Consider the following 23,264-nt stretch of genomic DNA (forward strand, 5'->3'; position numbering starts at 1 on the left):
GTAGGGTATATGATGTTACTGCAATGTCAAATTCATAATGATAGTTTATAGTTGATTTTACAACATTGATAGTTGCTGTTCAAGAGGTATTTGATTTTTCAACACCGAAACGTTGATGTTACAAAGTTTATAGTTGTTAACAAAATGTTTATTTTATAGTTTTATTAAAGAGTTTTTTCAGAAGTGTCCATTGCACAATGTTGATTCGTAGGGACCATTCATTTTCTGAGGGGGACGGGGGTAGACTGATGTTTTAGAGCGGGGGGGAGGCGTGCCAATAAATTTGCCTTCAAAGGGAGGATCATGCAAAAAACATTTGCAGTGAAGGTGCAGCACACAAAACAACTTGTTTACAAAATGTCCATTTTAAAGATTTATTAAAGAGAGGAAAGCAGGGACTGGTGATATTTTACAGGGGGCCGTGCCAAACAGTTGGCTTTAAAGGGGGAACCGGGCCCATGCAAAAACATTTGCACTGTAATGGGGGAGGGGTTACTAAAATATCCCCCTCCTTTATGTACCATGTTCAGCTAAATGAGTTTTTTGTAATTGCCGTTATTTTTTTTTTTCCTCCTTTTTTTTTGACGGGGGGGGGGGGAGAGGGGGCGTAATATCAAATATTTATGAACACTAATAGAGCCAGGGAGAAATTCCAATGAAGAAAAGGGCTCTTGTATTTTGCACACACTATCTATTATTATTATTATTAAATCCCACGAAGCACTCAACCCCATAAAAATTTAAATTGGTTTCCCTTCATAACGATTCAAATATGGCTTTTTGTAGAGATCAATTCTTCACCGTTCCAAGCAGATGACGTAGTACAGTTCATAAGGTTACTGTTAGCATACTTAATATCGTCCTCCCCTTCGGCAGCATTATTACCATTTAGGTATACTAGTTTTAAACTATTTTAACCAGAGAACGTTTTTAAATTTTAATTATGTCTTATCCTCGTTACTTGTCCATTCTTGAACTAGCTACCCTGTTTAAATACTTTCAATTATTTTTGCTATTAATATGACACATCCAAAATTTGGGCAGCAGGGTTGATGCAATGATGAGAACGCTCGCCTCCCACCAATGTGGCCCGGGTTTGATTCCATTAAGGTGCCATAGGTGGCTTGAGTTTGCTGTTGGTTCTTGCCTTTCTCCGAGGTGTTTTATCCAGGTTCTCCGGTTTTCCTCCACAAAAAACACTCCAAATTCCAATTCGACCAGTAGGGCCAACACGCGCTCTGTCATAATTCTATTTTTCATTATTTGTAATGCATGAGCGTAGAGGACTGTGCATCTGGCTCTACTGTGTCAACAAGACATAAATTGTTGTTTTGATAGTACGAGTCCAGAAAACAGAACAAAAAGAAAACAAAATAGGAGAAATCTTTAATTTGTACACAAAAAGGCTATGAATTATACAAGGGTGAAGTCTAGTGTAACACGCATCAGGCATGTAGTATTGACTGCACCTTTTTCCTTTTCAGGCCATGTGTTCATGGAGCACAGAAGATGAAATACAAGCAATAATTTACAATATGATTGACTTATATTTATTTGAAAATGTAATAGTCTTATAAGTAGTTTTTTTCGAAACACATTTTGGAATAAAAACTAGCGATAAAAAACGTCGTTTCGATCTCCCTGAGATCATTTTCAATTTGTAGAAAAAGCGAATGAAATATACATAATATTATATAAGTACAGCTCCTTTATAAAGAGCATTTCGTAGATCAGGCAGTTGAATTTACTTGACACTTTCTCAAGATCTAGCGCTTGTTCGTGATTTTTGAGTTATTTTTTTGTAAAAAAAAATACCTCTTAGTCGGCGCGTCGGGTATGTTATGGACGGGTCAATGGGTGAGTGAGTGAGTGAGTGAGCGATGTATGTACGTCACACCAATCAGATTGGATCTACTATGAACAGCCAATCACATTTCTAGTTGTAAAGGTAAATGGTATGTGAGAAACACAAGGTATGTATAAACACAAGGACTTTGGTAATTGAAAAATAAAGAGTGACGTGTATGTTGCCGGTTTGTGATTTTTAGTCCGGTTTGGAGGGGAGTGTGACAGTTACATACGTACATTGGGTTGTTTTAGAGTGCATAATTTTCAGTGTAATGGTGGCTAGTTATGAACGGATGCGTTTTGAGTTTTGAAGCAGTTCATGAGTTAGTAGGCAAATGGCACGAGATATTTATATTTTTAATTACAAAGGGTAACTTGACACTTTTGTTTTTCACAAGGAGTTAATTCAATTAGAGGTCACGAATCGTCGGTTCTAGTTCTTAGGACATGTTTTAGAGGAGACGAGACTATTTAGATTTGAAGCAGTTCTAACGCTTACAATAGTAAGTGCAGGTAACGATCGTTTTGTTCTTGTTGCATGCAAATATGAAGAGATATTTTTATTTTTTAGTTACAATGGGTAATTTGACATTCTTGTTTTTCACAAGGTAGTAAATTCAATTAGAGCTGACGAATCGTCGCGACTTGTTCCCACCAGATGTTTGCTATTTTTAGTATGGGAGTAAATTCAATTAGAGCTTACAAGTTATCGGCTATTGTTCCTAGGATATTAAACAAAAAAGAAGCTTTCATTTCTAGAGTGTTTTTACGTCTCTGCAGTAGCAGGTTGATAGTTTTATTTGATGACATTCATTTTAGTCCGATATCTTTAAAGGTAAAAAGTATGAAAACTGTTCAAATGTAAGTGTGGTGTCATTCGAGATTTTTGAGTTACTTTTTTGTAAAAAAAAATTCCTCTTAGTCGGCGCGTCGGGGTATGTTATGGACGGGTCAATGGATGAGTGAGTGAGTGAGAGAGGTATGTATGTATGTATTTTACAATTATAATGGTTCTTGTTTACCCCTGGGATGAGAAGATACGTTTGAAATTAAATTAAATCTTTTCTCTTCAATGTTATCAGGGTTTTCGCTTTTTCACATTAATAGCCAGCACGAATTGCAGTAGGAGAAAAAGGAAATTGTTTTCGTTCATGATAACTTTAGTGAGGTACATGAAGTCTTGGGCGTTTTATTGTATTAACTGACAAGGACTTTGGTAATTGAAAAATAAAGACTGACGTGTATGTTGCCGGTTTGTGATTTTTAGTCCGGCTTGGAGCGGAGTGTGACAGTTAGATACATTGGGTTCTTTTAGAGTGCATAATGTTCAGTGTAATGGTAGCTAGTTATGAACGAGATGAGTCTTGAGTTTTGAAGCGGTTCATGAGTTAGTAGGCAAATGGCACAAGATACTTTTATTTTTAGTTACAAAGTGTAACTTGATACTTTTGTTTTTCACAAGGAGTAAATTCAATTAGAGCTGACAAATCGTCACCACTTGTTCCCACGAGATGTTTGCTATTTTTAGTTACAAATGGTAACTTGACACTTTTGTTTTTCACAAGGGAGTAAATTCAATTAGAGCTGACGAATCGTCACCACTTGTTCCCATGAAATGTTTGAACAAACAAAACAAGATATTGCTAATTTTAGTTAAAAATGGTAACTTAACACTTGTTTTTTTTACATGGGAGTAAATTCAATTAGAGCTGACTACTTATCGCCCCTTATTTCCAGGATATTAAACAAAAAAGAAGTTAACATCTTCGGACAGTTTTGAGTTATTTTTTTGTAAAAAAAACATACCTCTTAGTCGGCGCGTCAGGTATGTTATGGACGGGTCAATGGGTGAGTGAGTCAGTCAGTCAGTGAGTGAGTGAGTGAGAGATGTATGTACGTCACACCAATCAGATTGGATCTACTATGAACAGCCAATCACATTTCTTGTTGTAAAGGTAAATGGTATGTGAGAAACACAAGGTATGTATAAACAAGGACTTTGGTAATTGAAAAATAAAGAGTGACGTGTATGTTGCCGGTTTGTGATTTTTAGTCCGGTTTGGAGGGGAGTGTGACAGTTACATACGTACATTGGGTTTTCGAGTGCATAATTTTCAGTGTAATGGTGGCTAGTTATGAACGGATGCGTCTTGAGTTTTGAAGCAGTTCATGAGTTAGTAGGCAAATGGCACGAGATATTTATATTTTTAATTACAAAGGGTAACTTGACACTTTTGTTTTTCACAAGGAGTTAATTCAATTAGAGGTCACGAATCGTCGGTTCTAGTTCTTAGGACATGTTTTAGAGGAGACGAGACTATTTAGATTTGAAGCAGTTCCAGCGTTTATAATAGTAAGTGCAGGTAACGATCGTTTTGTTCTTGTTGCATGCAAATATGACGAGATATTTTAATTTTTTTAGTTACAATGGGTAATTTGACACTCTTGTTTTTCACAAGGTAGTAAATTCAATTAGAGCTGACGAATCGTCGCGACTTGTTCCCACGAGATGTTTGCTATTTTTAGTTACAAATGGTAACTTGACACTTTTGTTTTTCATATGGGAGTAAATTCAATTAGAGTTTACAAGTTATTGTTCCCAGGATATGAAACAAAAAGAAGCTTTCATTTCTAGAGTGTTTTTACGTCTCTGCAGTAGCAGTTTAATAGTTTTATTTGATGACATTCATTTTAGTCCGATATTTTTAAAGGTAAAAAATATGAAAACTGTTCAAATGTTCTTTGAAGACTGCGTGGCGTCAAGTTAAAGTGCATTTAATTAAATCAGACTTTCAACGTGTCAGAGAGGTTTATTCCTTTCTTTCTATTTTGAGTTATTTTTTTGTAAAAAAAATACCTCTTAGTCGGCGCGTCGGGTATGTTATGGACGGTTCAATGGATGAGTCAGTGAGTGAGTGAGTGAGAGATGTATGTATGTCATACCAATCAGATTGGATCTACTATAGACAGCCAATCAAATTTCTTGTTGTAAAGGTAAATGGTATGTGAGAAGATTTGATCCCGATAGAGTTCAGAACGGCCATATTTATTCTTCTATAAAAGAGGAGGAAGTATTCATATATTGGGTTTACTTCGACATTTTCTGTGGGTTAGGCTGAGGATTTTAGTTAAATGAACGAGATGAGCCTTGAGGTTTGAAACAGTTCGTGAGTTAGTAGTATCCAAATGAACGGGATATTTTCACTATCTGAGATTGTCTCACTAGTTAGTGCAGAGTACACTATTGGGATGGTTATGGGAGCTGCCTGGCGCTAAAGAACTAAGACACTGGCGCTAAGGTGTAAACTTTAATGTTTGTTTAATTAATTTCAATTAATTAACTAGTCTAGTGGTAAGGAAGTAGTGGGGGTGGGGTGGGAAAGGTACATGTGTACTCTACGCAAAACACATTCCATGGCCGTCACTTGGGTTTGAACATCGCAAAGCTATATATTGGTTTCAGGTAACCTCTTGCTCTCCTTGTGGTACCATTCTCCTTAGAACAAAACTAATTTGCTCTAAACGCATGCGTAGATGGCATCGGAGAAAAAGACGAAGACGACGGTGGAGCTTACCACGAAAGAAGACTTGCCGGAAAATGTTAAGAGTGTTTGCGGTTGTGGAGGATAGTATTCTTGGATCGATTATGACTCGTGTGGTTCGTGACAGTACGGATTACATCTTGAATAAAGAAATGCGAAGCTGGCCGATGACGTGATGAAGTGAATTTGACAAGGATGCATGAGAGTTTTGAGGCCGGATGGAAAGAGTGGAGGAGCGGAAGTGACAACAGAGAAGAGTTGGCTTAGCAAGCATTTGTAAAAACGATGACGTCACCACCTGAGTGAAAAAACACAAGATTTTTAATGCCTGTAAAAAATTAATAAAGTTCATTTAACGAGAGAATGTACATGGTTTGTTGTGTGATTTTTTGCATCATCTTGAGGGCTTGAACGTCATTGGTTCCCAGGTGAACGAGGGATAACATCATTGTCTTTGGGGTGAGAAATTCTCCGATACTCTCAGACTGACTGAAGCCGACGTGAATGTGAGATTGTTCCTGTCCCAAGTTAGCGTGACTCCCTCGGTGTACCGAGAAATCATGTCCAGCATGAAAAGTGGAAGAGTGGTCACTTACCCCACGGTGAGAGGTGAAATTCGCACCTACTCTCATCCCAATGACAATCGTCATTTTGAGTGTAGCAATCCTTTCCACAATCAGCTGCCTAATCGGTTAGTGGTGGTGTTGATGAAACAAACAGCCTTCAATGGAACTGTGACGGTCAATCCGTTCTCCTTTGAAAAATTCAATCTCGCTTCCATCAAACAATTGGTGAGAGGTGAAGAGTATCCCTACGAGACATTGGAGCTCAAACACGATGATGACAGTAAAGATCAGAGAGGCTACTACAAATTCCTCCAAGCCTCAGGAGCTTTGTGTCGTGGAAAAGGAAACATGGTAAGAAAAGAGGACTGGGGACACGGCAAGAGATGCAACATGTTTGTATTTGACAACACAGCCAACGGATGTTTGGACAGTCCAGTGTTGAACCCCAAGCAGTCAGGTGAGCTGCGTCTGGTGATCGATTTTGGAGCCAACCCAGGATCAAACCTGACCATCTTGTTGTACGGCGAATTCGAGAACTTGCTGGAGATCAACGAGAACCGAGTCGTCACTTACGACGTGTACCAATGAGAAAATGGAGAAAGTAGCCTTAAATAATTTACAATTGGATCATTTGGCACGAACGAATCCGTCACTCCGCTGTGTTTTTTTCGGAACGGTACCTTGCGATCGTCTTCCCAAGACACTGCCTCAAGAAGGACCGACCGCTTACATCGTGAACACGGACCCTCACGATAAACCGGGCATGCATTGGATCGCTTTGTGGGCCGACAAGGACAAGTGTGAGATCCTGGACAGTTACGGCCTCCCGTTGGACGTGTACGGAACCGCCGAACCGCTCCAAGAATGGTTGGACCGTCATTTCAAGTTCCATATTTTCAACGGCAAGAGTTTACAGTCACTCTTCAGTCAGAGTTGCAGTGACTACGCCCTGATGTTCCTGATCGACCGAGCCGAAGGTCGTGACATGAACGCGTTCTTGAGTCGTTTTAAGAAAAACAACTTTGTGGAGAACGATCGTAAAGTAGGACATATGTTAAAACGTTTGATCGTGAACGAGTTGGCCTGGCGCAAGATTTGTAAAACCCCGTGTCACCAGGACACGTGCGGTTCCTCTGGAGGATTGCGTCATTTGTTAAAGTAAGCTGTTCGAATAAAAAGTGTTCATTTTGAAAAAGATGTTGCGTGGTGAAGTCAGATGGTTCCCTCGATTCCTAGAACTGTGTCGAGACAAGTATCTCGACTTGCCCTCGGATCATCCTCATCGACAGGTCCTGAAACGCATTGCGAATTGCGACAGTTATCGTCGAGTCCGATTCATACTTGATCAGGAAAAAGATCATTTACTTCGATACGACATTTTCCACCTGAGTATTAGAGCCAGACTTCAAACAGACGCTAGTAGAGATTATAAGTGTCACCCGTACTGGCACGTTCTTCGATACGGTAATAAGTCCTTCCGACATCACTTTGCGAGCACATAAAAGGCTCGTACAAATTACATTTGAAATTCACTCTTGCGATGAACGCAGAACTTCAAGAGCTGTACAAAGCCTTAATGAACAGTCCTCAGAGACTTCAAGACGAGTACAACGCGAAACACAGTGTCCTTAACACCGGTGAATTGCCCTCCACGGTGACGACGCGCAGGAAACGAAAGATGCCAAAGTCAAAGAAGGGAAAAGCGTGGTACGCCAAGAATTTCCAGGTGAAGAAATTCGTGAAACGCAAGAGAGCGCCTGCCAAGAGTCGCGCCAAACCACCCATCTGTTTCAATCGTAGAACCACCCTCTTGAGTCTATTGAAACGCATCCCGGCCGTCAAGACACCATTGGCTAAGATGTTGGGATAAAAACCTAGCGTCTTGCGACCGTTTACCATTTCAAGATCATGGAACAACGCAAAGCGTTTCAATTTCACACCCCGTCGAGTTTGTTGATAGCGGGTCCGTCAGGCTGCGACAAGACGGTCTTTACCACCAAACTGCTCTTGGAGAAACTTGTTCCAAGAACCACCGAAGAGTATTCATTACTGCTACGGATCTTGGCAAGATGGCTTCAAAGAGCTCAAGAAGGGAGGGGTCAAGTTTCACGAAGGTATCCCCGACAGCGAACAGTTACCCCGATGGTTTCCTCGAGGGGGATGTTTTGGTCCTGGCCGATCTGATGGACGAGGGTGGCAACGACAAGCGCGTCTTGGATCTCTTCACCAAACATTCTCATTATCGGAACATCACGGTGATTTACTTGTGTCAGGATCTATTCCCTAACGGAAAATTCGCCAAGACCATTTCCCGAAACGCTCATTGCATCGCAGCCTTCAAGAACCCGCGTGATCAGTTAGGGATACGAAATCTATTACTGCAATCGTTTCCCACTAGATGGCAGGAAGTGTTGGACATGTTTCGAAAGGTCACCGATCGACCTTACGGTTACATGCTATTGGATCTTCATCCAGCCAGTCAGGACGATCAACGTGTCATCAGCCGCGTGTTAAAAGACGAGAGATTCATACGATGCCACCAGTTTGCGGTATCGTCATGTTGAGGAGCGAAGTCGAGTGGTTTCCGCTGTTCATTCACCTATGTAAAAACAGACTCCATTACATCATGAATCCCAATGAGATGGACTAAGAACCGATGAGACAGGTCACAGAATGTGATAGCTATCGACAAGTACGATCCATCCTGAATGCATATAATGGTGAGGGTTTCGAGAGTTTGGTTCATACACAACAAGTACTCGCTAAGAAGAAAATAGAAAGAGAGAAGAGAGATGGCTTCTGGCAGTGACGATTTCAATTTCGAAGCTCTGGATGATTATTCGCCGTGGGGGTCACCGGTTCCAATTGGGTCTCCAGTTCCGCCTGCAGCAGGTGTGGGCATAAGCCTGAACACACCTTCACCACAGTCTTCACTGCCGACACCACCACTGCCAGGGGCCTCGATCGGGGTAGGCACCGCTAGCGCTGGTACGTCGCGCGCCAATGTCACGACGGGTGTGTATAGCGCTGGCTCGGGTGCCGCACGCACCAACGTCACGATGGGAGTGGGTACGTCACGTATGTTGCGTCGAATGGCAGGACGTTCTCCCACGCCAACAGACTACACACCTTTGGCACGACCTACTAGAGGAGGTAAACGACCGAGACGCGTACCACGTCAAAACACGCCATCGTCACCCAGTGACGCAGGAAGTCGTAGAATAAGTAGCGCTAGTGGTAGTGGCGGTGGAAGAAGACGACGCAGAGGCGGCGGAGGCGGAGGTGGTGGAAGTAGTAGCGACTCCACACCTCCTTCGTCGGTGAGATCGGGTCTTTCTCGAGGTCGAAGAAGGCGAGGAGACCGTATTCTCAACCAAGCCCAGATGCAGCAACAACTGGAAGAGATTTTGAGACAACAACAAGTAACGGCCGCGGGTCGTCGCATTGCAGGTATCACGACCACCAACACGATCACGACCGCCTATAAAAACGGACAACGTCCTACCGTGACTCGCAATTCGACCAGTGTACGTAACTGAGAACAACATGAGAAGACGCCGTCGTCGACAGAAAAGGAGAAAGCAATGGGGTGGTGCTCTTGCGAGTGCCTTGTCCACGTTAGCTCCCATCAGTAAAGGAGCTGCGATGGGATTGGCCAAAGCTTTGGGTAAACGCGCCGTGAAAACAGGAATCCGAGCTGGAACTTCCGCCGCCATTGGTGCTGCAGGGGTAGGCGTTGGCCACGGGGTCCGAAAACTGTTGAGACGCAAGAAAAAACGACGGCCTCGCCGATAAAAAGATCGACCGTATGGCGAGACCACTCAATTCGAATCAAGATGTTGAGGAGTGAAGTCAAGTGGTTCCCCTACTTTCTGCATCTATGCCGATGCTCTCGCTCTTACTGGGATGAGACCAGCATGGATCACGAAGACATGAAACGTATCGCGGACGAGTGTGATAGTTACAGACAAGTCCAGGATATCCTGAACCAGTCCGTAGAAACCGCTTTCAAGGACGAGATCTGGGAATACGAGCAACAAGCTAAAAGGATCGAACGTACCGAAAGAAAGTTAGAATATATTTGGGACTGGTTGAAACGTAGTCATGAGCACGTCGGTCTGTTTATTGGATGAACCTTTCACCACCGTGGTGGAATTGGACTCACTGAAACGTTTGGACGGGTTGTATGCTTTCTACCACAAGTATTGGTGGTGTCGAAGACAGATGTTTAGTTATTACAAATTGTGTAACGTCATTCTCAACGGACTGGCGTTACTGGTCGTGGCTGCCAGTATCATCTTGGGATCCGTGTGGAAAGATGGGTACACGGTGGTAGGATTGACGGCTTTCGCCACCTTACTGAAAGGATGGAACGATTTCAAGAAGTATTCGTTCAAGATGGACATGGCCAAATTCGCTTACACGACTTACGAAAAGACGCTGACAGAACTTAGGAACTATGCTCTGGTTGGAGTGGAGGAATTGGATGGGTTTTTGACCAAGATGGAAACGTTGGACGACGTGGTGACGGATTTCACACCTCCTACTTACGACCGATACGTTCGAGACTACGAAAGACGATTTCGTCACGTTCCACTATGAAAATCTTAATAAAATCATGAGACGATCGTTCGAGTCCTCATTTAGAACCAACATTCCCAAGGCGTCAAGGAGAAAGAAAGCGTCAAAAAGACGTAAAACCACCAAAAGAAGAAAAAGGTCCCAAAAGGGAGGAGGTGCTCTCAGTGTGGTGGCAGGTTTACCCAAGGCGGCTTGGGGTATCACCAAAGGTATCGAAAGCTTAAGAGCCAAACAAGAAGCGAAACATAGCAAAAAGATGTTGGAAAGGATGAGAAGAGGCGAAAAGTGGAATAGCGGTGGCGAATCGTTCAGATGCTCCGTCATGTGAAATAAAAGGGGTGTGACTCATCCACTCACACGCAGACAAAAAGCGACGACACGTTGGAAGGATGGCTAAGAGAAAAAGAAAAGCCTCGTCGTCGCGTACCAAAAAGAAGAGAAAGTCTCAAAAAGGAGGTGCCGCTCCAATATTCGTGGACTTCAAGCAGGGAATCAAAGTCACCAAGGATATGATAAAGGCCCTCAAGAAACCAGTCGATCATCAAAAGGCCAAACGTCAAGTGGCCGGTTACAAAAGAGAGTACCAAGAGTATAAGAGACGTGGAGGTACCAGAGGTTTCGACAGTTGGGTTGTTCACAAGGGTTACGGAAAAAGAAACGCCGGCTGCTGCATCATGTAAAAAACCCCCTCGTTATAAAAAGAGTACACCAATCCACTCGTACGCAGACGTCAACGATGAAGCGCTTACGACGACAACGTCATTTCTTGAAGAGCGTCCTGAAAGAATCCAATAGAAATAAACGTCAACGGATGTTGAAATACGCCAACAAAGATCAGATCAACGCCATCAGCGAGATGGTTCTCAATTTGCTGAAAAAGAGGATCGCCATCAGCGCATTGACTTATGGGAAACTGAAAAGACATAAAAAGGTTTTGCGAGAAGTGGGTAAACGTAGAAACTCCCTCAAGCGTCGAAGAGAACATCTCCTGAGTCAAAACGGAGCAGGGTTCTGGAGCGGATTACACGGTTGTTTTCGAGCATGTTGTGTACGGTGAAAGGATGCGACGAAGACGGTTACCCGCTAGAGGGCATCGACGTCATACCCAATTTCCCACCTAGAAACCAAGAAGAGTCCACCATTCCTAAACTAGTGCAACTGTTACAAGATGCCAATCGATGCGAAGCCCAATAGAAAGACTCGTCCGAGTACTGGAATAAGAGGTACCACGCCTTGTATCAAGAGTATATGGCTTTAAAATTCAGTGACTTTTGCGAAACCTGTCAAACGAAACGAGATACCACGCCGCCCGGTGGGTGCATAGAGTTGTGCAAGGAGTGTGGTAAAGGCAAGCAAACCGTTCAAAGTCTTCAACTACAGTTGGAAAAGAAAGAAGAAGCCATACGGTACTGGCAAGACTGTTACGAGACGGCCTTGAGAGAATTGTCCGAATTTCCTGACACGACCTTGGGTCAGGTATGAACGAAGTCATGATGGTGCCCGTTCAAGAATTCAATCGATTGCAAGATTATTACAAGGGTCAGATTACCCAGAATGCCTTGTTGAACAAAGCGGGACGTTTGGCCGCCGAAGAACATCTCATCTTGAAAGACGGTCGTATCCCCGACAGCATGGCCGTCAAGATGACCAAACCCATAGCAACCGAAGAAAGTAAACTGGTGAAACGTATACGGACGGGTACACGTGGTCCCATCTCGTACCAAGGGACGACAGAACCCGAAGGCATGGCCGACGCACCCGTCGAAAATCTGTTGAAACAGATCATCAAGGGAGTCAACAAACAACCCGCAGCACGAGCCCCCGTTATCATCAAAAAAGAAGCCGCCACACCTTCCACGTCAGGTCTTAAAAAGGAACTTAAAACTCCCAAACCTCCCATTCCGCCCAAACCATCCACAAGCAAGAAGCCACCCACTCCACCCAAACCAGCCACGTTAGGTAAAAAGGGGAGTAGTTTGAAAAAGAAAGTCTTGTCCGAAGCGCAAAAAGGCTTCTTAAGATCCATCGGTGTCGCTGAAAAATACATAGACGACGACGGTGGTTACAGTCCCAAAGGCAAGGCAAAGAAGTACAAGAAGGCCAAGAAGACAGAGGCAGAAAAGTTACAAGAAGGGTGGGAAGATTTCGAGCCCTGGAGAAAAGGACTGTGCTATGACTCGGATTAAGAAGAAGAAAAAGGCACCACCGAGGAGAAGAAGTACTCGTCGTCAACGAGGGTATGGGATCGACATCCAAAAATGGTTGGGCAAGACAGGGATCTAGTTTCATTGGCCCGGTTATCAGTACATGGGACCTGGTACCAAACTGAAGAAACGTTTAGCGCGAGGAGACCCAGGGATCAATCGTCTGGACCGACTGGCCAAACAACACGACATTGACTATTCCAGGGCCAAGAACTTACAGGACAAATGGAAAGCCGACACCAAGATGATCCAAGCCATCGACAATTTACCCAGACGTAAAACCATGACAGAACGCATTGTTAAGAAAATCATGCAAGCCAAGAAACGTTGGAAATTGTAAAGTTTTTTTATTGTTGTTAAAAAAATAAATTACACTTTGTTGTTTCAAAAAAGTCTGTTTTATTTTTTCACAACTCACACGCCATACCACCGTGGTACAGAGTATCCGAGACACTCGATCTCACCATCAGTCGTTCGATCCTTATTTGGTCCCCGAACGTTGACGAAGACACGAATAACAACCTAAACCTAAGTCTGGTGATAAAATCGTACAGTCTATAAGGGGTGTTGAAATAAAACATTCGGTACACTTCCATTCGTATATGATCGTACGAAATGATATGGAAGGGCAAGAACATGGTGCCGTGAATGAACAGGGGACTTCGTTCCTCTGTGGTTCGCACAAAGTCCTCCAACTCGCGATAGTAACGGAACCACACCGTGACCGGGATGGGATAACGCAAGTGATTCCAGGAACGCGTCAAGGAATTGTGCGTCTCAAAGGGTCTTCCCGTGTCTCTGAAATGCCAAATGTCGTTATGAATTCTCCGTTGTTCGAACACTGCGAAGAAAAAAGAAAAAACATCGTCAGGTCCATAGTCTGTCCTCGTTGTAAAGCGATGGACCGCCCGGAAAGGGTAATAGACAGAGATATTGAATAACAACATCCCTTTGTCCCTCCACGCGTCTAAAGAAGACTCTGAACTTTTGAATTCGAATCAAGTTATACGTCGAGTAAGGAGTATTGAATATGAACAGACGGTACAAAACAGCCCTGATCTCTCGAGTCGGTTCCACGGGGAGATGCACGCAACCGTACACGTACATGACTCGATTCGCAAACAGAGTCACGAAATTTTCGAGCATGGTATAATATTCTTGCCAAATGTCAGGGTTCACGTCATACGGCATTTCATTCCACATATACGATCCCTCGTGATGACTGCGCGTAGGTCTATTCTCACTACGGTGTCGCTCCAACTCTTGCTCCAGTCTCGCTAGACCGTTCGTACCTGCCGGTAACACGAACGGGTCATCATCATCATCATCCTCGAGTTCCTCATCGGTTTCCAACACGATCTCAGGCAGCTCCTCGTTGATCACGCGTCGGCAGTTGCCGCAGGTTCGAACCTGTCTTTCCATCTCCAGGTAGCAACGTCGATGCATGAACACACCGCAGCAAGGAGTGCGTTGACATGTCGCCAGAGAATCAATGTTGATATCTCTCTGACAAATAAACAAACTTGTTGAAGCGGCGTTTCTTCGGGTATCTGACCCCGAAGGCGACGACTACGTTTCGGTTCATCTTCGGGTGATCGCACACGACGACGTACTCGTATCGGTTCTTCTTTGGGTGACAGACCTCGAAGGCGGCGGCTGCGTCTAGGTTCAGTCGACATGACCAAACTGAAAAACACCGAATGCGTTCACCTCGCTTTGTCAATCATGCACCAATCAAACGACAAAAGCTGAAGTCGCGTGTGCGGAGTAGACCCAGGGGATAGGGGGTATCCCCCTCCCATACCCCTCGGTCGGAGACTGGACCCCAGGTCGAGTGCAACCTGGGATCCAGTTTCGACGCGCGTATAAAAGAAGCGGGTCGAACCGTTCACGGCACTCTGAGTGTCTTCACTTGTATCGAGCGCTGATCATGGCTGAGATCACTGACGAGGAGATGAACCAACAGATGGACCTACATGAAGAAGAGGAAGCAGTGAGAAAATGAAAATGGATAATATAAAGTGTACCCTATGCGAGCAAGTCATCCTTAGAACCGAAACCTGCGCTCGGACCAAGTGTTGTCGTTACTTCGTTCATTACGATTGCTACACCCAGGCACTCGATAATCAGTTGAACAAGGGTGTGATCAAAGAGAAGTTGTACTGCCAGATCTGTCACTCGTTGTGTATGCTAAGTGCGCTCGTGCACATCTTGGACTGACCATGGAACTGAGTATAATCACTACTCCCATAGAATTTTACCTTCGTTTGGACTTGAGATTTTGCTTCGTCGTGTTTTGCGGTTACAACTTCGGAAGACATCTTTGTCACGCCTTGTTCATCACCTTCTTTTCATAGAGTTACTGGGACTGGTTGCCACCTGAAATCCAAGTTTACATTATCTCACTCGCTGAGTCACAACTTGCCCTCGAGGAGAAAAGGGAATTTGAAAGAGAAATGAGAATGTGCAAATGGTTGTCCAGACCGAAACCGGTCACGTTTCGCGAGGTCTTCACCTCAGATTTTTATTTCCGTGATTACAATTCATTTCACCCTAGAGCGGCTGGGATTGGCTGCCTCATGAAATCCAGACCTACATTGTTCACCTCAACGAGTCCCAGTCTCTCATCGACAAACGTGAACGTGAATCGTGGAGAGAACTTTGTAACGAGATACAGACCTTCGGAAAGGTCCAAGCAAAATGGGGACTAGGTCCACTCAAAGTCAAGATAGAGACATGTCTGCTGAAGCATTGCCCCAAAGGAAGAGTTCCAGGACTCGAAAATAAGCATATGATCGTGTCGGCATTCTATAGAGACGGACAAAACATTAAGAGAGAAATATTTTTTAGGGTACGGGTTTAATCATGCCTATTACAGAATAGCAGACGTTAAGAGACTTTCACTCTTTTAGAGTTACTGGGATCGACTACCTACAGAAATACAATGTTACGTGATTTCCCTGGTTACGAGGCAAATCCTACTCGAGCGCAGAAGAAACAAACAGTTACAGCGTCTTCACAAAGAAATATTAGACTACGCAAAACTGAAAGAAGAATGGGGCATAGGTCACATTAAGATTGTCATACATCCATGTCGTTTCTCATGCTGTCGAGAAAATAAGGAGAAAAAATTCGAATACTTTAAAATATACGGATGTTACATCGACATTGACGATAAACCTCAAAAAACGTATTTAGCCGACTCCTACAAACACGCCAAGAGACGCGCCCACGTAGAAAAGACTTTCATCTACCCTGTAAGTGAATACTACACTAAGTACGCTCATAATAGATGGTTAAAACAAAATCGTACCAACTCTCTTACAGAGCCACTGGACTAAGCTACCACAAGAAATACAGTGTTACATACTTTCATTGGCAACCTGGCAACACATACTCGATCGCAGGAACAATGAACTATTGAATGAACTTCACGTAAAAATTTTAGATTATGCCGAACTGAAAAGACAATGGGGTCTCGGTCACATAGAAATACGAACAAGGAGATGCAAACTAAACGTCTGTAAATTGATGTATGGAAAAAACCCTCATCACATGGCTTTCTATGGTCATTATGTCAACATCGATAAACGGAAAAATAAAGTCTATCTAGGATTTAGTTTTAAAAGCGTGTTTTGTAACTTAGATAAGAAAAAATCGTTATTGTTCTCTGCTTATGAATGATTGGTTCTCACAGAGTCACTGGGATAGGCTACCGCAAGAACTACAGTGTTACGTACTTTCATTGGCTACATGGCAACACATACTCGACCGCAGGAACAATGAACTGTTGAATGAACTTCACGGAGACATTTTAGATTACGCTCAACTTAAAAGAGAATGGGGTCGAGGTCACATAAAAATACGATATATAAAATGTAACCTAAATGTTTGTAAATTGATGTATGGATCAACCCCTCATCATATGATCATATTAATTGAAGACGATCGTAATAGGAAAAGGAAAATCTATTTAGGATATAATTTTCATACCGCGTTAAGTTATGTAAAAACCTACCAATAAAAACTTGTGTTTTCTTGATAAAAAGCGATGTTTGTGTCATTCTCTCATTCAAATTGTACTCATGTCTTCACAGAACAGACGGACCCACGACGAAGCGTTCTTCGACGATGATGATGACTGGATCTTTGATCCGGCTCTCGACCAAGTGATGACCCAAACCGGTGGTGGTATCACAAGACCACTACTAGAATTCGAATTAAGACCCGTAGGCGCTCGCCGTAACTGGCGAAACGTCCTCAACAAACAAAGATTCGAAGCCACGCTCAGACAACACAGAGATGTTACTCCCAGGGACAACCTAGGTCAGGAATTGACTCATGCCCTTCAACGATCCATCGAGCAACAAATCGCTCAGGATACTACCCTGACTCCCAACTCCACGGTCCATTTCACCATGCAGTCCAGTGCCTTCACGCACGCCTTTCAATCCACCACTTTCACCGTGCGAGAATTCGAAGAAGGGAGTGAAAGACTAGACACTTATCTCCAGTCTCTCGCAGCCAAACTCAACTCCAACGAAGAATTCACCCCCGATGACACTTTCACCATGGAAACCACCTTCATACGCACCCCAGGTCCAGGGCGTGGGAACGGAAAACGATACAAACCGAGCTGTGCAGCTGTACGGGGAATCGTCAAACGGTCGCGCGTGACCACCAAAAACAAAGACAATCTCTGCTGCGCCCCCGCTATCGTCACCATGAAAGCCCTCAAACGAGGGCGACCCGTCCAAGAGCGATTGGCCAAAGAACTCCACCGTCTAGCCAACGTCCCAGAAGGACCTTGCAGCATTCCCGAGTTGCAGCAGTTTCAGGCCGCGTTACCTGGGTACCATCGATCCACCGCACATGCTCATATACGCGGGACCCGTACCCTCGGACAAGATCATTCGCCTCGTCAAAGAAGACAGTCACTACGACGGATGCAATTCGTTTAATGGATTCCTCAACAAATCCTACTTCTGCGACGAATGCAATCGAGGATACGATGACGACGACTTTCATCATCATCCCTGCGACGGTAAATGGTGTCCCGCCTGCAAACGAAAGGACTGCCCCAATTTCATCGAAGCCAAACGACCCCTAGCACGTGGCAAGTTTCCCGAACCCACCTCGATCTGCCGGTTGTGCCACAGAAAATTCTTCGGAGACCAATGCTACAACTACCACCTGCAACGACGGAGCCTCAACATCCCATCCATCTGCGACACTTACAAAAAGTGTCCAGACTGTTGTCACGTCTACGAGCCAAAACACAGGACTGGACGAGGAGGTGCCCGTCGTGCCCCCGATCACGTGTGCGGATGGGGCGAATGCCTCATCTGCGAAAAAAAAGTCTTTCTACCGAGTCACCGATGTTACATCCAACGCATCCCCGAAGACGAAGACGACCCCAAAAAGAAACGCGTGCCACGCGACGAAGTAAGAGATCGTCCCTTCGTGGAACCCGAACCAGGTGATCCAGACACACGAGTCTGGGTGGACAGAGATCCGCCCCTTCAAGTGTACTGTGACTACGAAGCCATCACCGACGCCGAAGGGAATCAGACACCCATTCTTCTCTGCCTAGAAGACGACGAAGAGGATAACTTCTGCTCCTTCTACGGTCCCACCTGCACCGCTGACATGTTCGACTACCTCGAATCCATCGCCGTCGACGTGGACGGAGACGATCGGGACGTCATCGTCATCTTCCACAATCTCAAAGGCTACGACTGCATGTTCATCTTACAACACTATTACGCCACGCATCGAGAAGTCACGGACCAGATCACCGTAGGCACCAAGATACTGTCCCTGAGATCCGACAGACTGACTTTCAAAGATTCCCTTCCTCCCGTTCCCGCTGGCCTACTTTCCCGCTACCTTCGGGATAAACGAACTGTGCAAGGGATTCTTCCCGCACAAATTCAACACCCTAGAAAACCAAGATTACGAAGGACACATGCCACCGCGCGACATGTACGATCCCGACGGCATGTCCGCCAAAAAGAAAGACGAATTCGAACGGTGGTACCAAGAGAAAGTCAACGACAACTACCATTTCGTCCTAAGGCAGGAAATGGAAGCCTACTGCGAGTCGGACGTCAAACTCCTCAAAGCAGGCTGTCAAACGTTCCGACAAGGATTCAAACAAAAAGCCGACTTCGACCCCATGGAGAAATGCGTCACCATCGCCTCCGCCTGCAACAGATTCTGGCGCAAGAAACTAGTCCCGACCAACACCATCGCCTCCAGACCACCTCGAGGATGGCACGGTGCCAGATCCAATCAGTCCGTCAAAGCCCTGAAATGGCTAGCCTGGCAAGAACACTTGTTACAACATCCAGACCAAGGCGATCGTATCCGCACCGTACGAAATGGAGGTAAAGTCCGCCTAGCCAATCACCTCGTCGACGGTTACGATCCCACCACTTGAACCGTCTACGAATTCCACGGATGTCTATGGCACGGGTGTCCTCGCTGTTTCCCGATCAACCGAGACATATCCCATCTGCCACACCGATCGCACTCTACAAGAAGTCTACGAGTCCACGCTCAAGAAACACGTCCTTCTCAGGCAACGCGGATACCAGCTCCACGTCAAGTGGGAATGCGAGTGGGACCTGGAGGTCAAAACCGACCCAGATCTCCGTCAGTTCCTAGACACGTTCCAAATCGTCGACCCGCTCGAGCCCAGAGAAGCCTTCTTCGGAGGTCGCACGAACGCCGTCAAACTGCATCACGTGACCAACGTGACCCAAGGAGAGAAAACCAAGTACGTCGACGTGACGTCGCTCTACCCCTGGGTCAACAAGGAATGCGAATACCCCGTAGGACACCCGCAAGTCATCGTCAACCCCGAAGATCAAGACATCCACCACTACTTCGGAATGGCCAAAGTGGACATACTACCTCCTCACGAACTATACCATCCCGTTCTACCTTTTCGGCACGGAGGTAAACTCACCTTCCCACTCTGTCGCTCGTGCATGGAAAACGAAATGAACAAACCTCTCCTAGAGAAATCTCATCACTGCCCTCACACGGCCGAGCAACGCACACTCCGAGGGACCTGGTGCACACCCGAAATCCAGAAAGCCGTTGCCATGGGATACACGCTCAACAAGATACACGAAGTCCACCAGAACAACGCCATAAAGGACTCTTCGCCGATTACGTGAACACCTGGCTAAAAATTAAACAGGAATCCGCTGGCTACCCCAATTGGTGTAACACCCCCGAAGACAAGACACGTTACGTGCATCAATACCAACAGAAAGAAGGCATCGCTCTAGACCCAGCCATGATCCAGAAAAATCCCGGGCGCAAAGCCACCGCCCAACTCATGCTCAACTCCTTCTGGGGCAAGTTCGGTGAAAACCTACACAAACACACCACCCAAGTGGTCTACAACGCAGCGCAACTCTTTGCCCTCGTTTCCAACCCATTCAACGACATACGACAAGTCAGAATCGCCAACGACGAAGCTCTAGAAGTCGTCTACGCCGAACTCAAAGAAAACCAACCCGACAACGGACGAATCAACATCTTCGTCGCAGCTTTCACCACCTGTTGGGCTCGTCTCAAATTGTACAGCTACTTGGAACAGTTAAAGCAACAAGTTCTCTACTTTGACACCGATTCCGTCACCTACTCGCACAAACCAGGTCAAGCAGATGTTCCGCTAGGTGATTACCTGGGCGAGATGACTAACGAACTCGACGATGGCGATTTCATCACCGATTTCACTGCCACTGGACCCAAAAATTACGGATACAGAACCAACCAAGGCAAAGTCTGCTGCAAAGTCAGAGGCTTCTCACTCAATGTACGAGGATCCAGACAACTCAATTATGACGTCATGCGACAAAATCTCCTCGATGAACTCACACAACCTCTCGATAACGAAAGACGCAATATCAACGTCGTCAACCCCAGCTTCTTCTGGAGAAACCCAGCTACCAAACATCTTAAAGTCATCACGCGGACTAAACGATACGGACTCGTCTTCGACAAACGTGTCGTAGACACGAACACTTTCATGTCGTTTCCGTACGGATACACACCATTGTAATTTTTACTTCCTGTAGCAATAAAATCAATTGTTAAACTCACTTCCTGTCTCTCGCCTCATTTGGACATGCGCGATGACGTCATCGCCCTCTTCTGCGCATGCGCATTTTCAATGCGCAATCTTGGATTTTAAATTTTAAAAGAATGTATGGGAATATTCAGGTCACGTGGTATCATCCCTGGCTCCTGATTGGTTACGCCCCCTATAAGCGTCTATTACTACTGGCATTGAAACATTACTGTGGCTGTGTAGCTTTTAGAATTACACAAAGGTCGGTTCAACAAATATCATAAGCTGTTTTCAATCTACAGTAGTGTGCTTGTCAGGGTTCTAATGTATTGCTTCTCCTTAGCGGCTCGTTTATTTCTTGCCTTAATTGTGTCTGTAAGAGAGACCAAAAAGTTCCCAAGTTAGTGGCTTTAATACTCCGCAAATTGTAAATTTGTAACAAAAGAAACCAGGAAAATGCTCAAATATTGCTGCAGACTCCGAGGCACCTAATGAAAGCGCAAATTAATTTAATCAGTCTTTGAGGAGACTCATTCATATCGGCCAAGTAGTGCTGTTTATCTTCAATACTTTTCGCTGAAATGCTTCTCAGCCATCAATCGCGTTTTGTGTTAATTTTAAATTGTTTTATTGTTAACAACAAAGGTGGCAACAGAAAAAGAAAGAGGTATTCGTGACTATCTGATAATTAGATTAGTTCTTGTTCATCGGTAAAAATTTGCATTTTTAGTAAAACAACATTGTTTCTGTTCCGTTTCTTCATCACTACATCAGATATTTAACTTTCTTTCATTTACCTCCAAAAAACGAGGACATCTTCCGTATGTTTTGGAGAAAACAAGGGTTTCATATTACATGCCTTTGCCAGAAAAGTATCAAAACAAAAGTATCAAGTTACAAAGTTGGCGTGAAGAGCTAAATTGTCACGTTTGCTGCTTCAACGTGTTATTGAATTTAAAATGAACGAAAATCAACGTAAACCACCAGTAGTAATTAATTTGTGCGTAATTTTTGGACCTTGAATGAAAATACAACCTTGAAACGTACATACTGCAAAGCTCTAGCAGACTGCCAAGGTAGACACAAACCGGAAGTGAACCGAACAGGGGTGAGTACTTATGGGACTACCGTGCCAGAGCTATCAATTGCGCTCTGCACTATCTGTGATTGTCTCACTAGTTAGTGCAGAGTGCACTATTGGGATGGTTATGGGAGCTGCCTGCCGCTAAGGAACTAAGGCACTGTTGCCATATGGCCCTATGGCGCTAAGGTGTAAACTTTAATGTTTGTTTAATTAATTAATTTTAATTAATTAATTAATTAATTAGCCTAGAGGCAAGGAAGTAGAGGGAGTAGAGTGGGAAAGGTACATGTGTACTCTACGTAAAACACAACTTTGAACATCGCAAAGCTATATATTTGTTTCAGGTAACTTCTTGCTCTCCTTGTGGTACTATTCTCCTTAGAACAAAACTAATTTGCCCTAAACGCATGCGTAGATTAGTTAGCGCTCGTGGCTTCTATATTAGGCGAAGGATACATTGCATACGGAATCACACACAAATGTTGAGTGGTTTTCCTTATGGTAGAGTTCAACATGTAAGACGCATGTGTTCTAGCATCGTTAGTGTTATACACTGCCTTTCCACGCGGTATTTTATATATCATGCCATGTGACCAAGGACAGCAGTTATTTTTCAGGTAGTGCCATTTGTCCCTTTTTATTGCAAAAGTGAAACGTTACTGTGGCTGCGTAGCTCTTAGAATTACACACAGGTCGGTTCAACAAATATCATCTGCTGTTTTCAATCTACTATAGTGTGCTTGTCAGGGTTCAAATGTATTTCTTCTCCTTAGCGGCTTGTTTATTTCTTGCCTTAATTGTGTCTGTAAGAGAGACCAAAAAGTTCCTAAGTTAGTGGCTTTAATACTCCGCAAATTGTAAATTTGTAACAAAAGAAACCAGGAAAATGCTCAAATATTGCTGCAGACTCCGTGGCACCTAATGAAAGCGCAAATTAATTTAATCAGTCTTTGAGGAGACTCATTCATATCGGCCAAGTAGCGCTGTTTATCTTCAATACTTCTCGTTGAAATGCTTCTCAGCCATCAATATCGTTGTGTGCTAATTTTGAATTGTTTTATTGTTAACAACAAAGGTGGCAACGGAAAAAGGAAGTGGTATTTCGTGACTATCTGATAATTAAATTAGTTCTTGTTCATGGGTAAAAATTTGTATTTTTAGTAAAACAACATCGTTTCTGTTCCGTTTCTTCATCGCTACATCAGATATTTAACTTTCTTTCATTTATCTCCAAAAAACAAGGACATCTTCCGTATGTTTTGGAGAAAACAAGGGTTTCGTATTACATGCCTTTGCCAGAAAAGTATCAAAACAAAAGTATCAAGTTACAAAGTTGGCGTGAAGAGCTAA

At 44.2% G+C, this 23,264-nt stretch overlaps 3 protein-coding genes across 4 annotated transcripts in view; all 3 read left to right on the plus strand.

Annotated features, from left to right (window-relative positions):
• Window positions 1–23,264, plus strand: part of LOC145479592 (cyclin-Q-like) — a 75,770-nt gene that overhangs the window by 43,215 nt on the left and 9,291 nt on the right. The window contains exon 6 of one of the 2 annotated variants that reach the window (XR_014048435.1): window positions 1,485–2,634. Coding sequence is in view for 1 of the 2 variants with exons in the window: in XM_081458006.1 (XP_081314132.1) it covers window positions 1,485–1,577 (93 nt within the window). In the remaining variant the exon portion in view is untranslated. Of the gene's footprint in view, window positions 1–1,484; window positions 2,738–23,264 lie in introns of those variants that run through there. The other variant, XM_081458006.1, reaches the window with a different exon arrangement.
• Window positions 5,387–6,545, plus strand: LOC145479673 (uncharacterized). Its single transcript, XM_081458096.1, has one exon. It carries the CDS (start codon window positions 5,951–5,953, stop codon window positions 6,542–6,544), a length of 594 nt encoding a protein of 197 aa, XP_081314222.1. The 5' UTR covers window positions 5,387–5,950; the 3' UTR covers window position 6,545.
• Window positions 9,669–10,570, plus strand: LOC145479749 (uncharacterized). The gene has a single exon (XM_081458194.1). The coding sequence runs from the start codon at window positions 10,061–10,063 to the stop codon at window positions 10,556–10,558; it is 498 nt and encodes a 165-aa protein (XP_081314320.1). The 5' UTR covers window positions 9,669–10,060; the 3' UTR covers window positions 10,559–10,570.

Source organism: Orbicella franksi, chromosome 1 (genome assembly GCF_964199315.1).
Source record: "Orbicella franksi chromosome 1, jaOrbFran1.1, whole genome shotgun sequence".
NCBI lineage: Eukaryota > Metazoa > Cnidaria > Anthozoa > Scleractinia > Merulinidae > Orbicella > Orbicella franksi.

Excerpts from the sequence above, each read along its gene's own strand:
- LOC145479673 (XM_081458096.1), top strand. The coding sequence starts at position 5,951 with ATGTCCAGCATGAAAAGTGGAAGAGTGGTCACTTACCCCACGGTGAGA.
- LOC145479749 (XM_081458194.1), top strand. The coding sequence starts at position 10,061 with ATGAGCACGTCGGTCTGTTTATTGGATGAACCTTTCACCACCGTGGTG.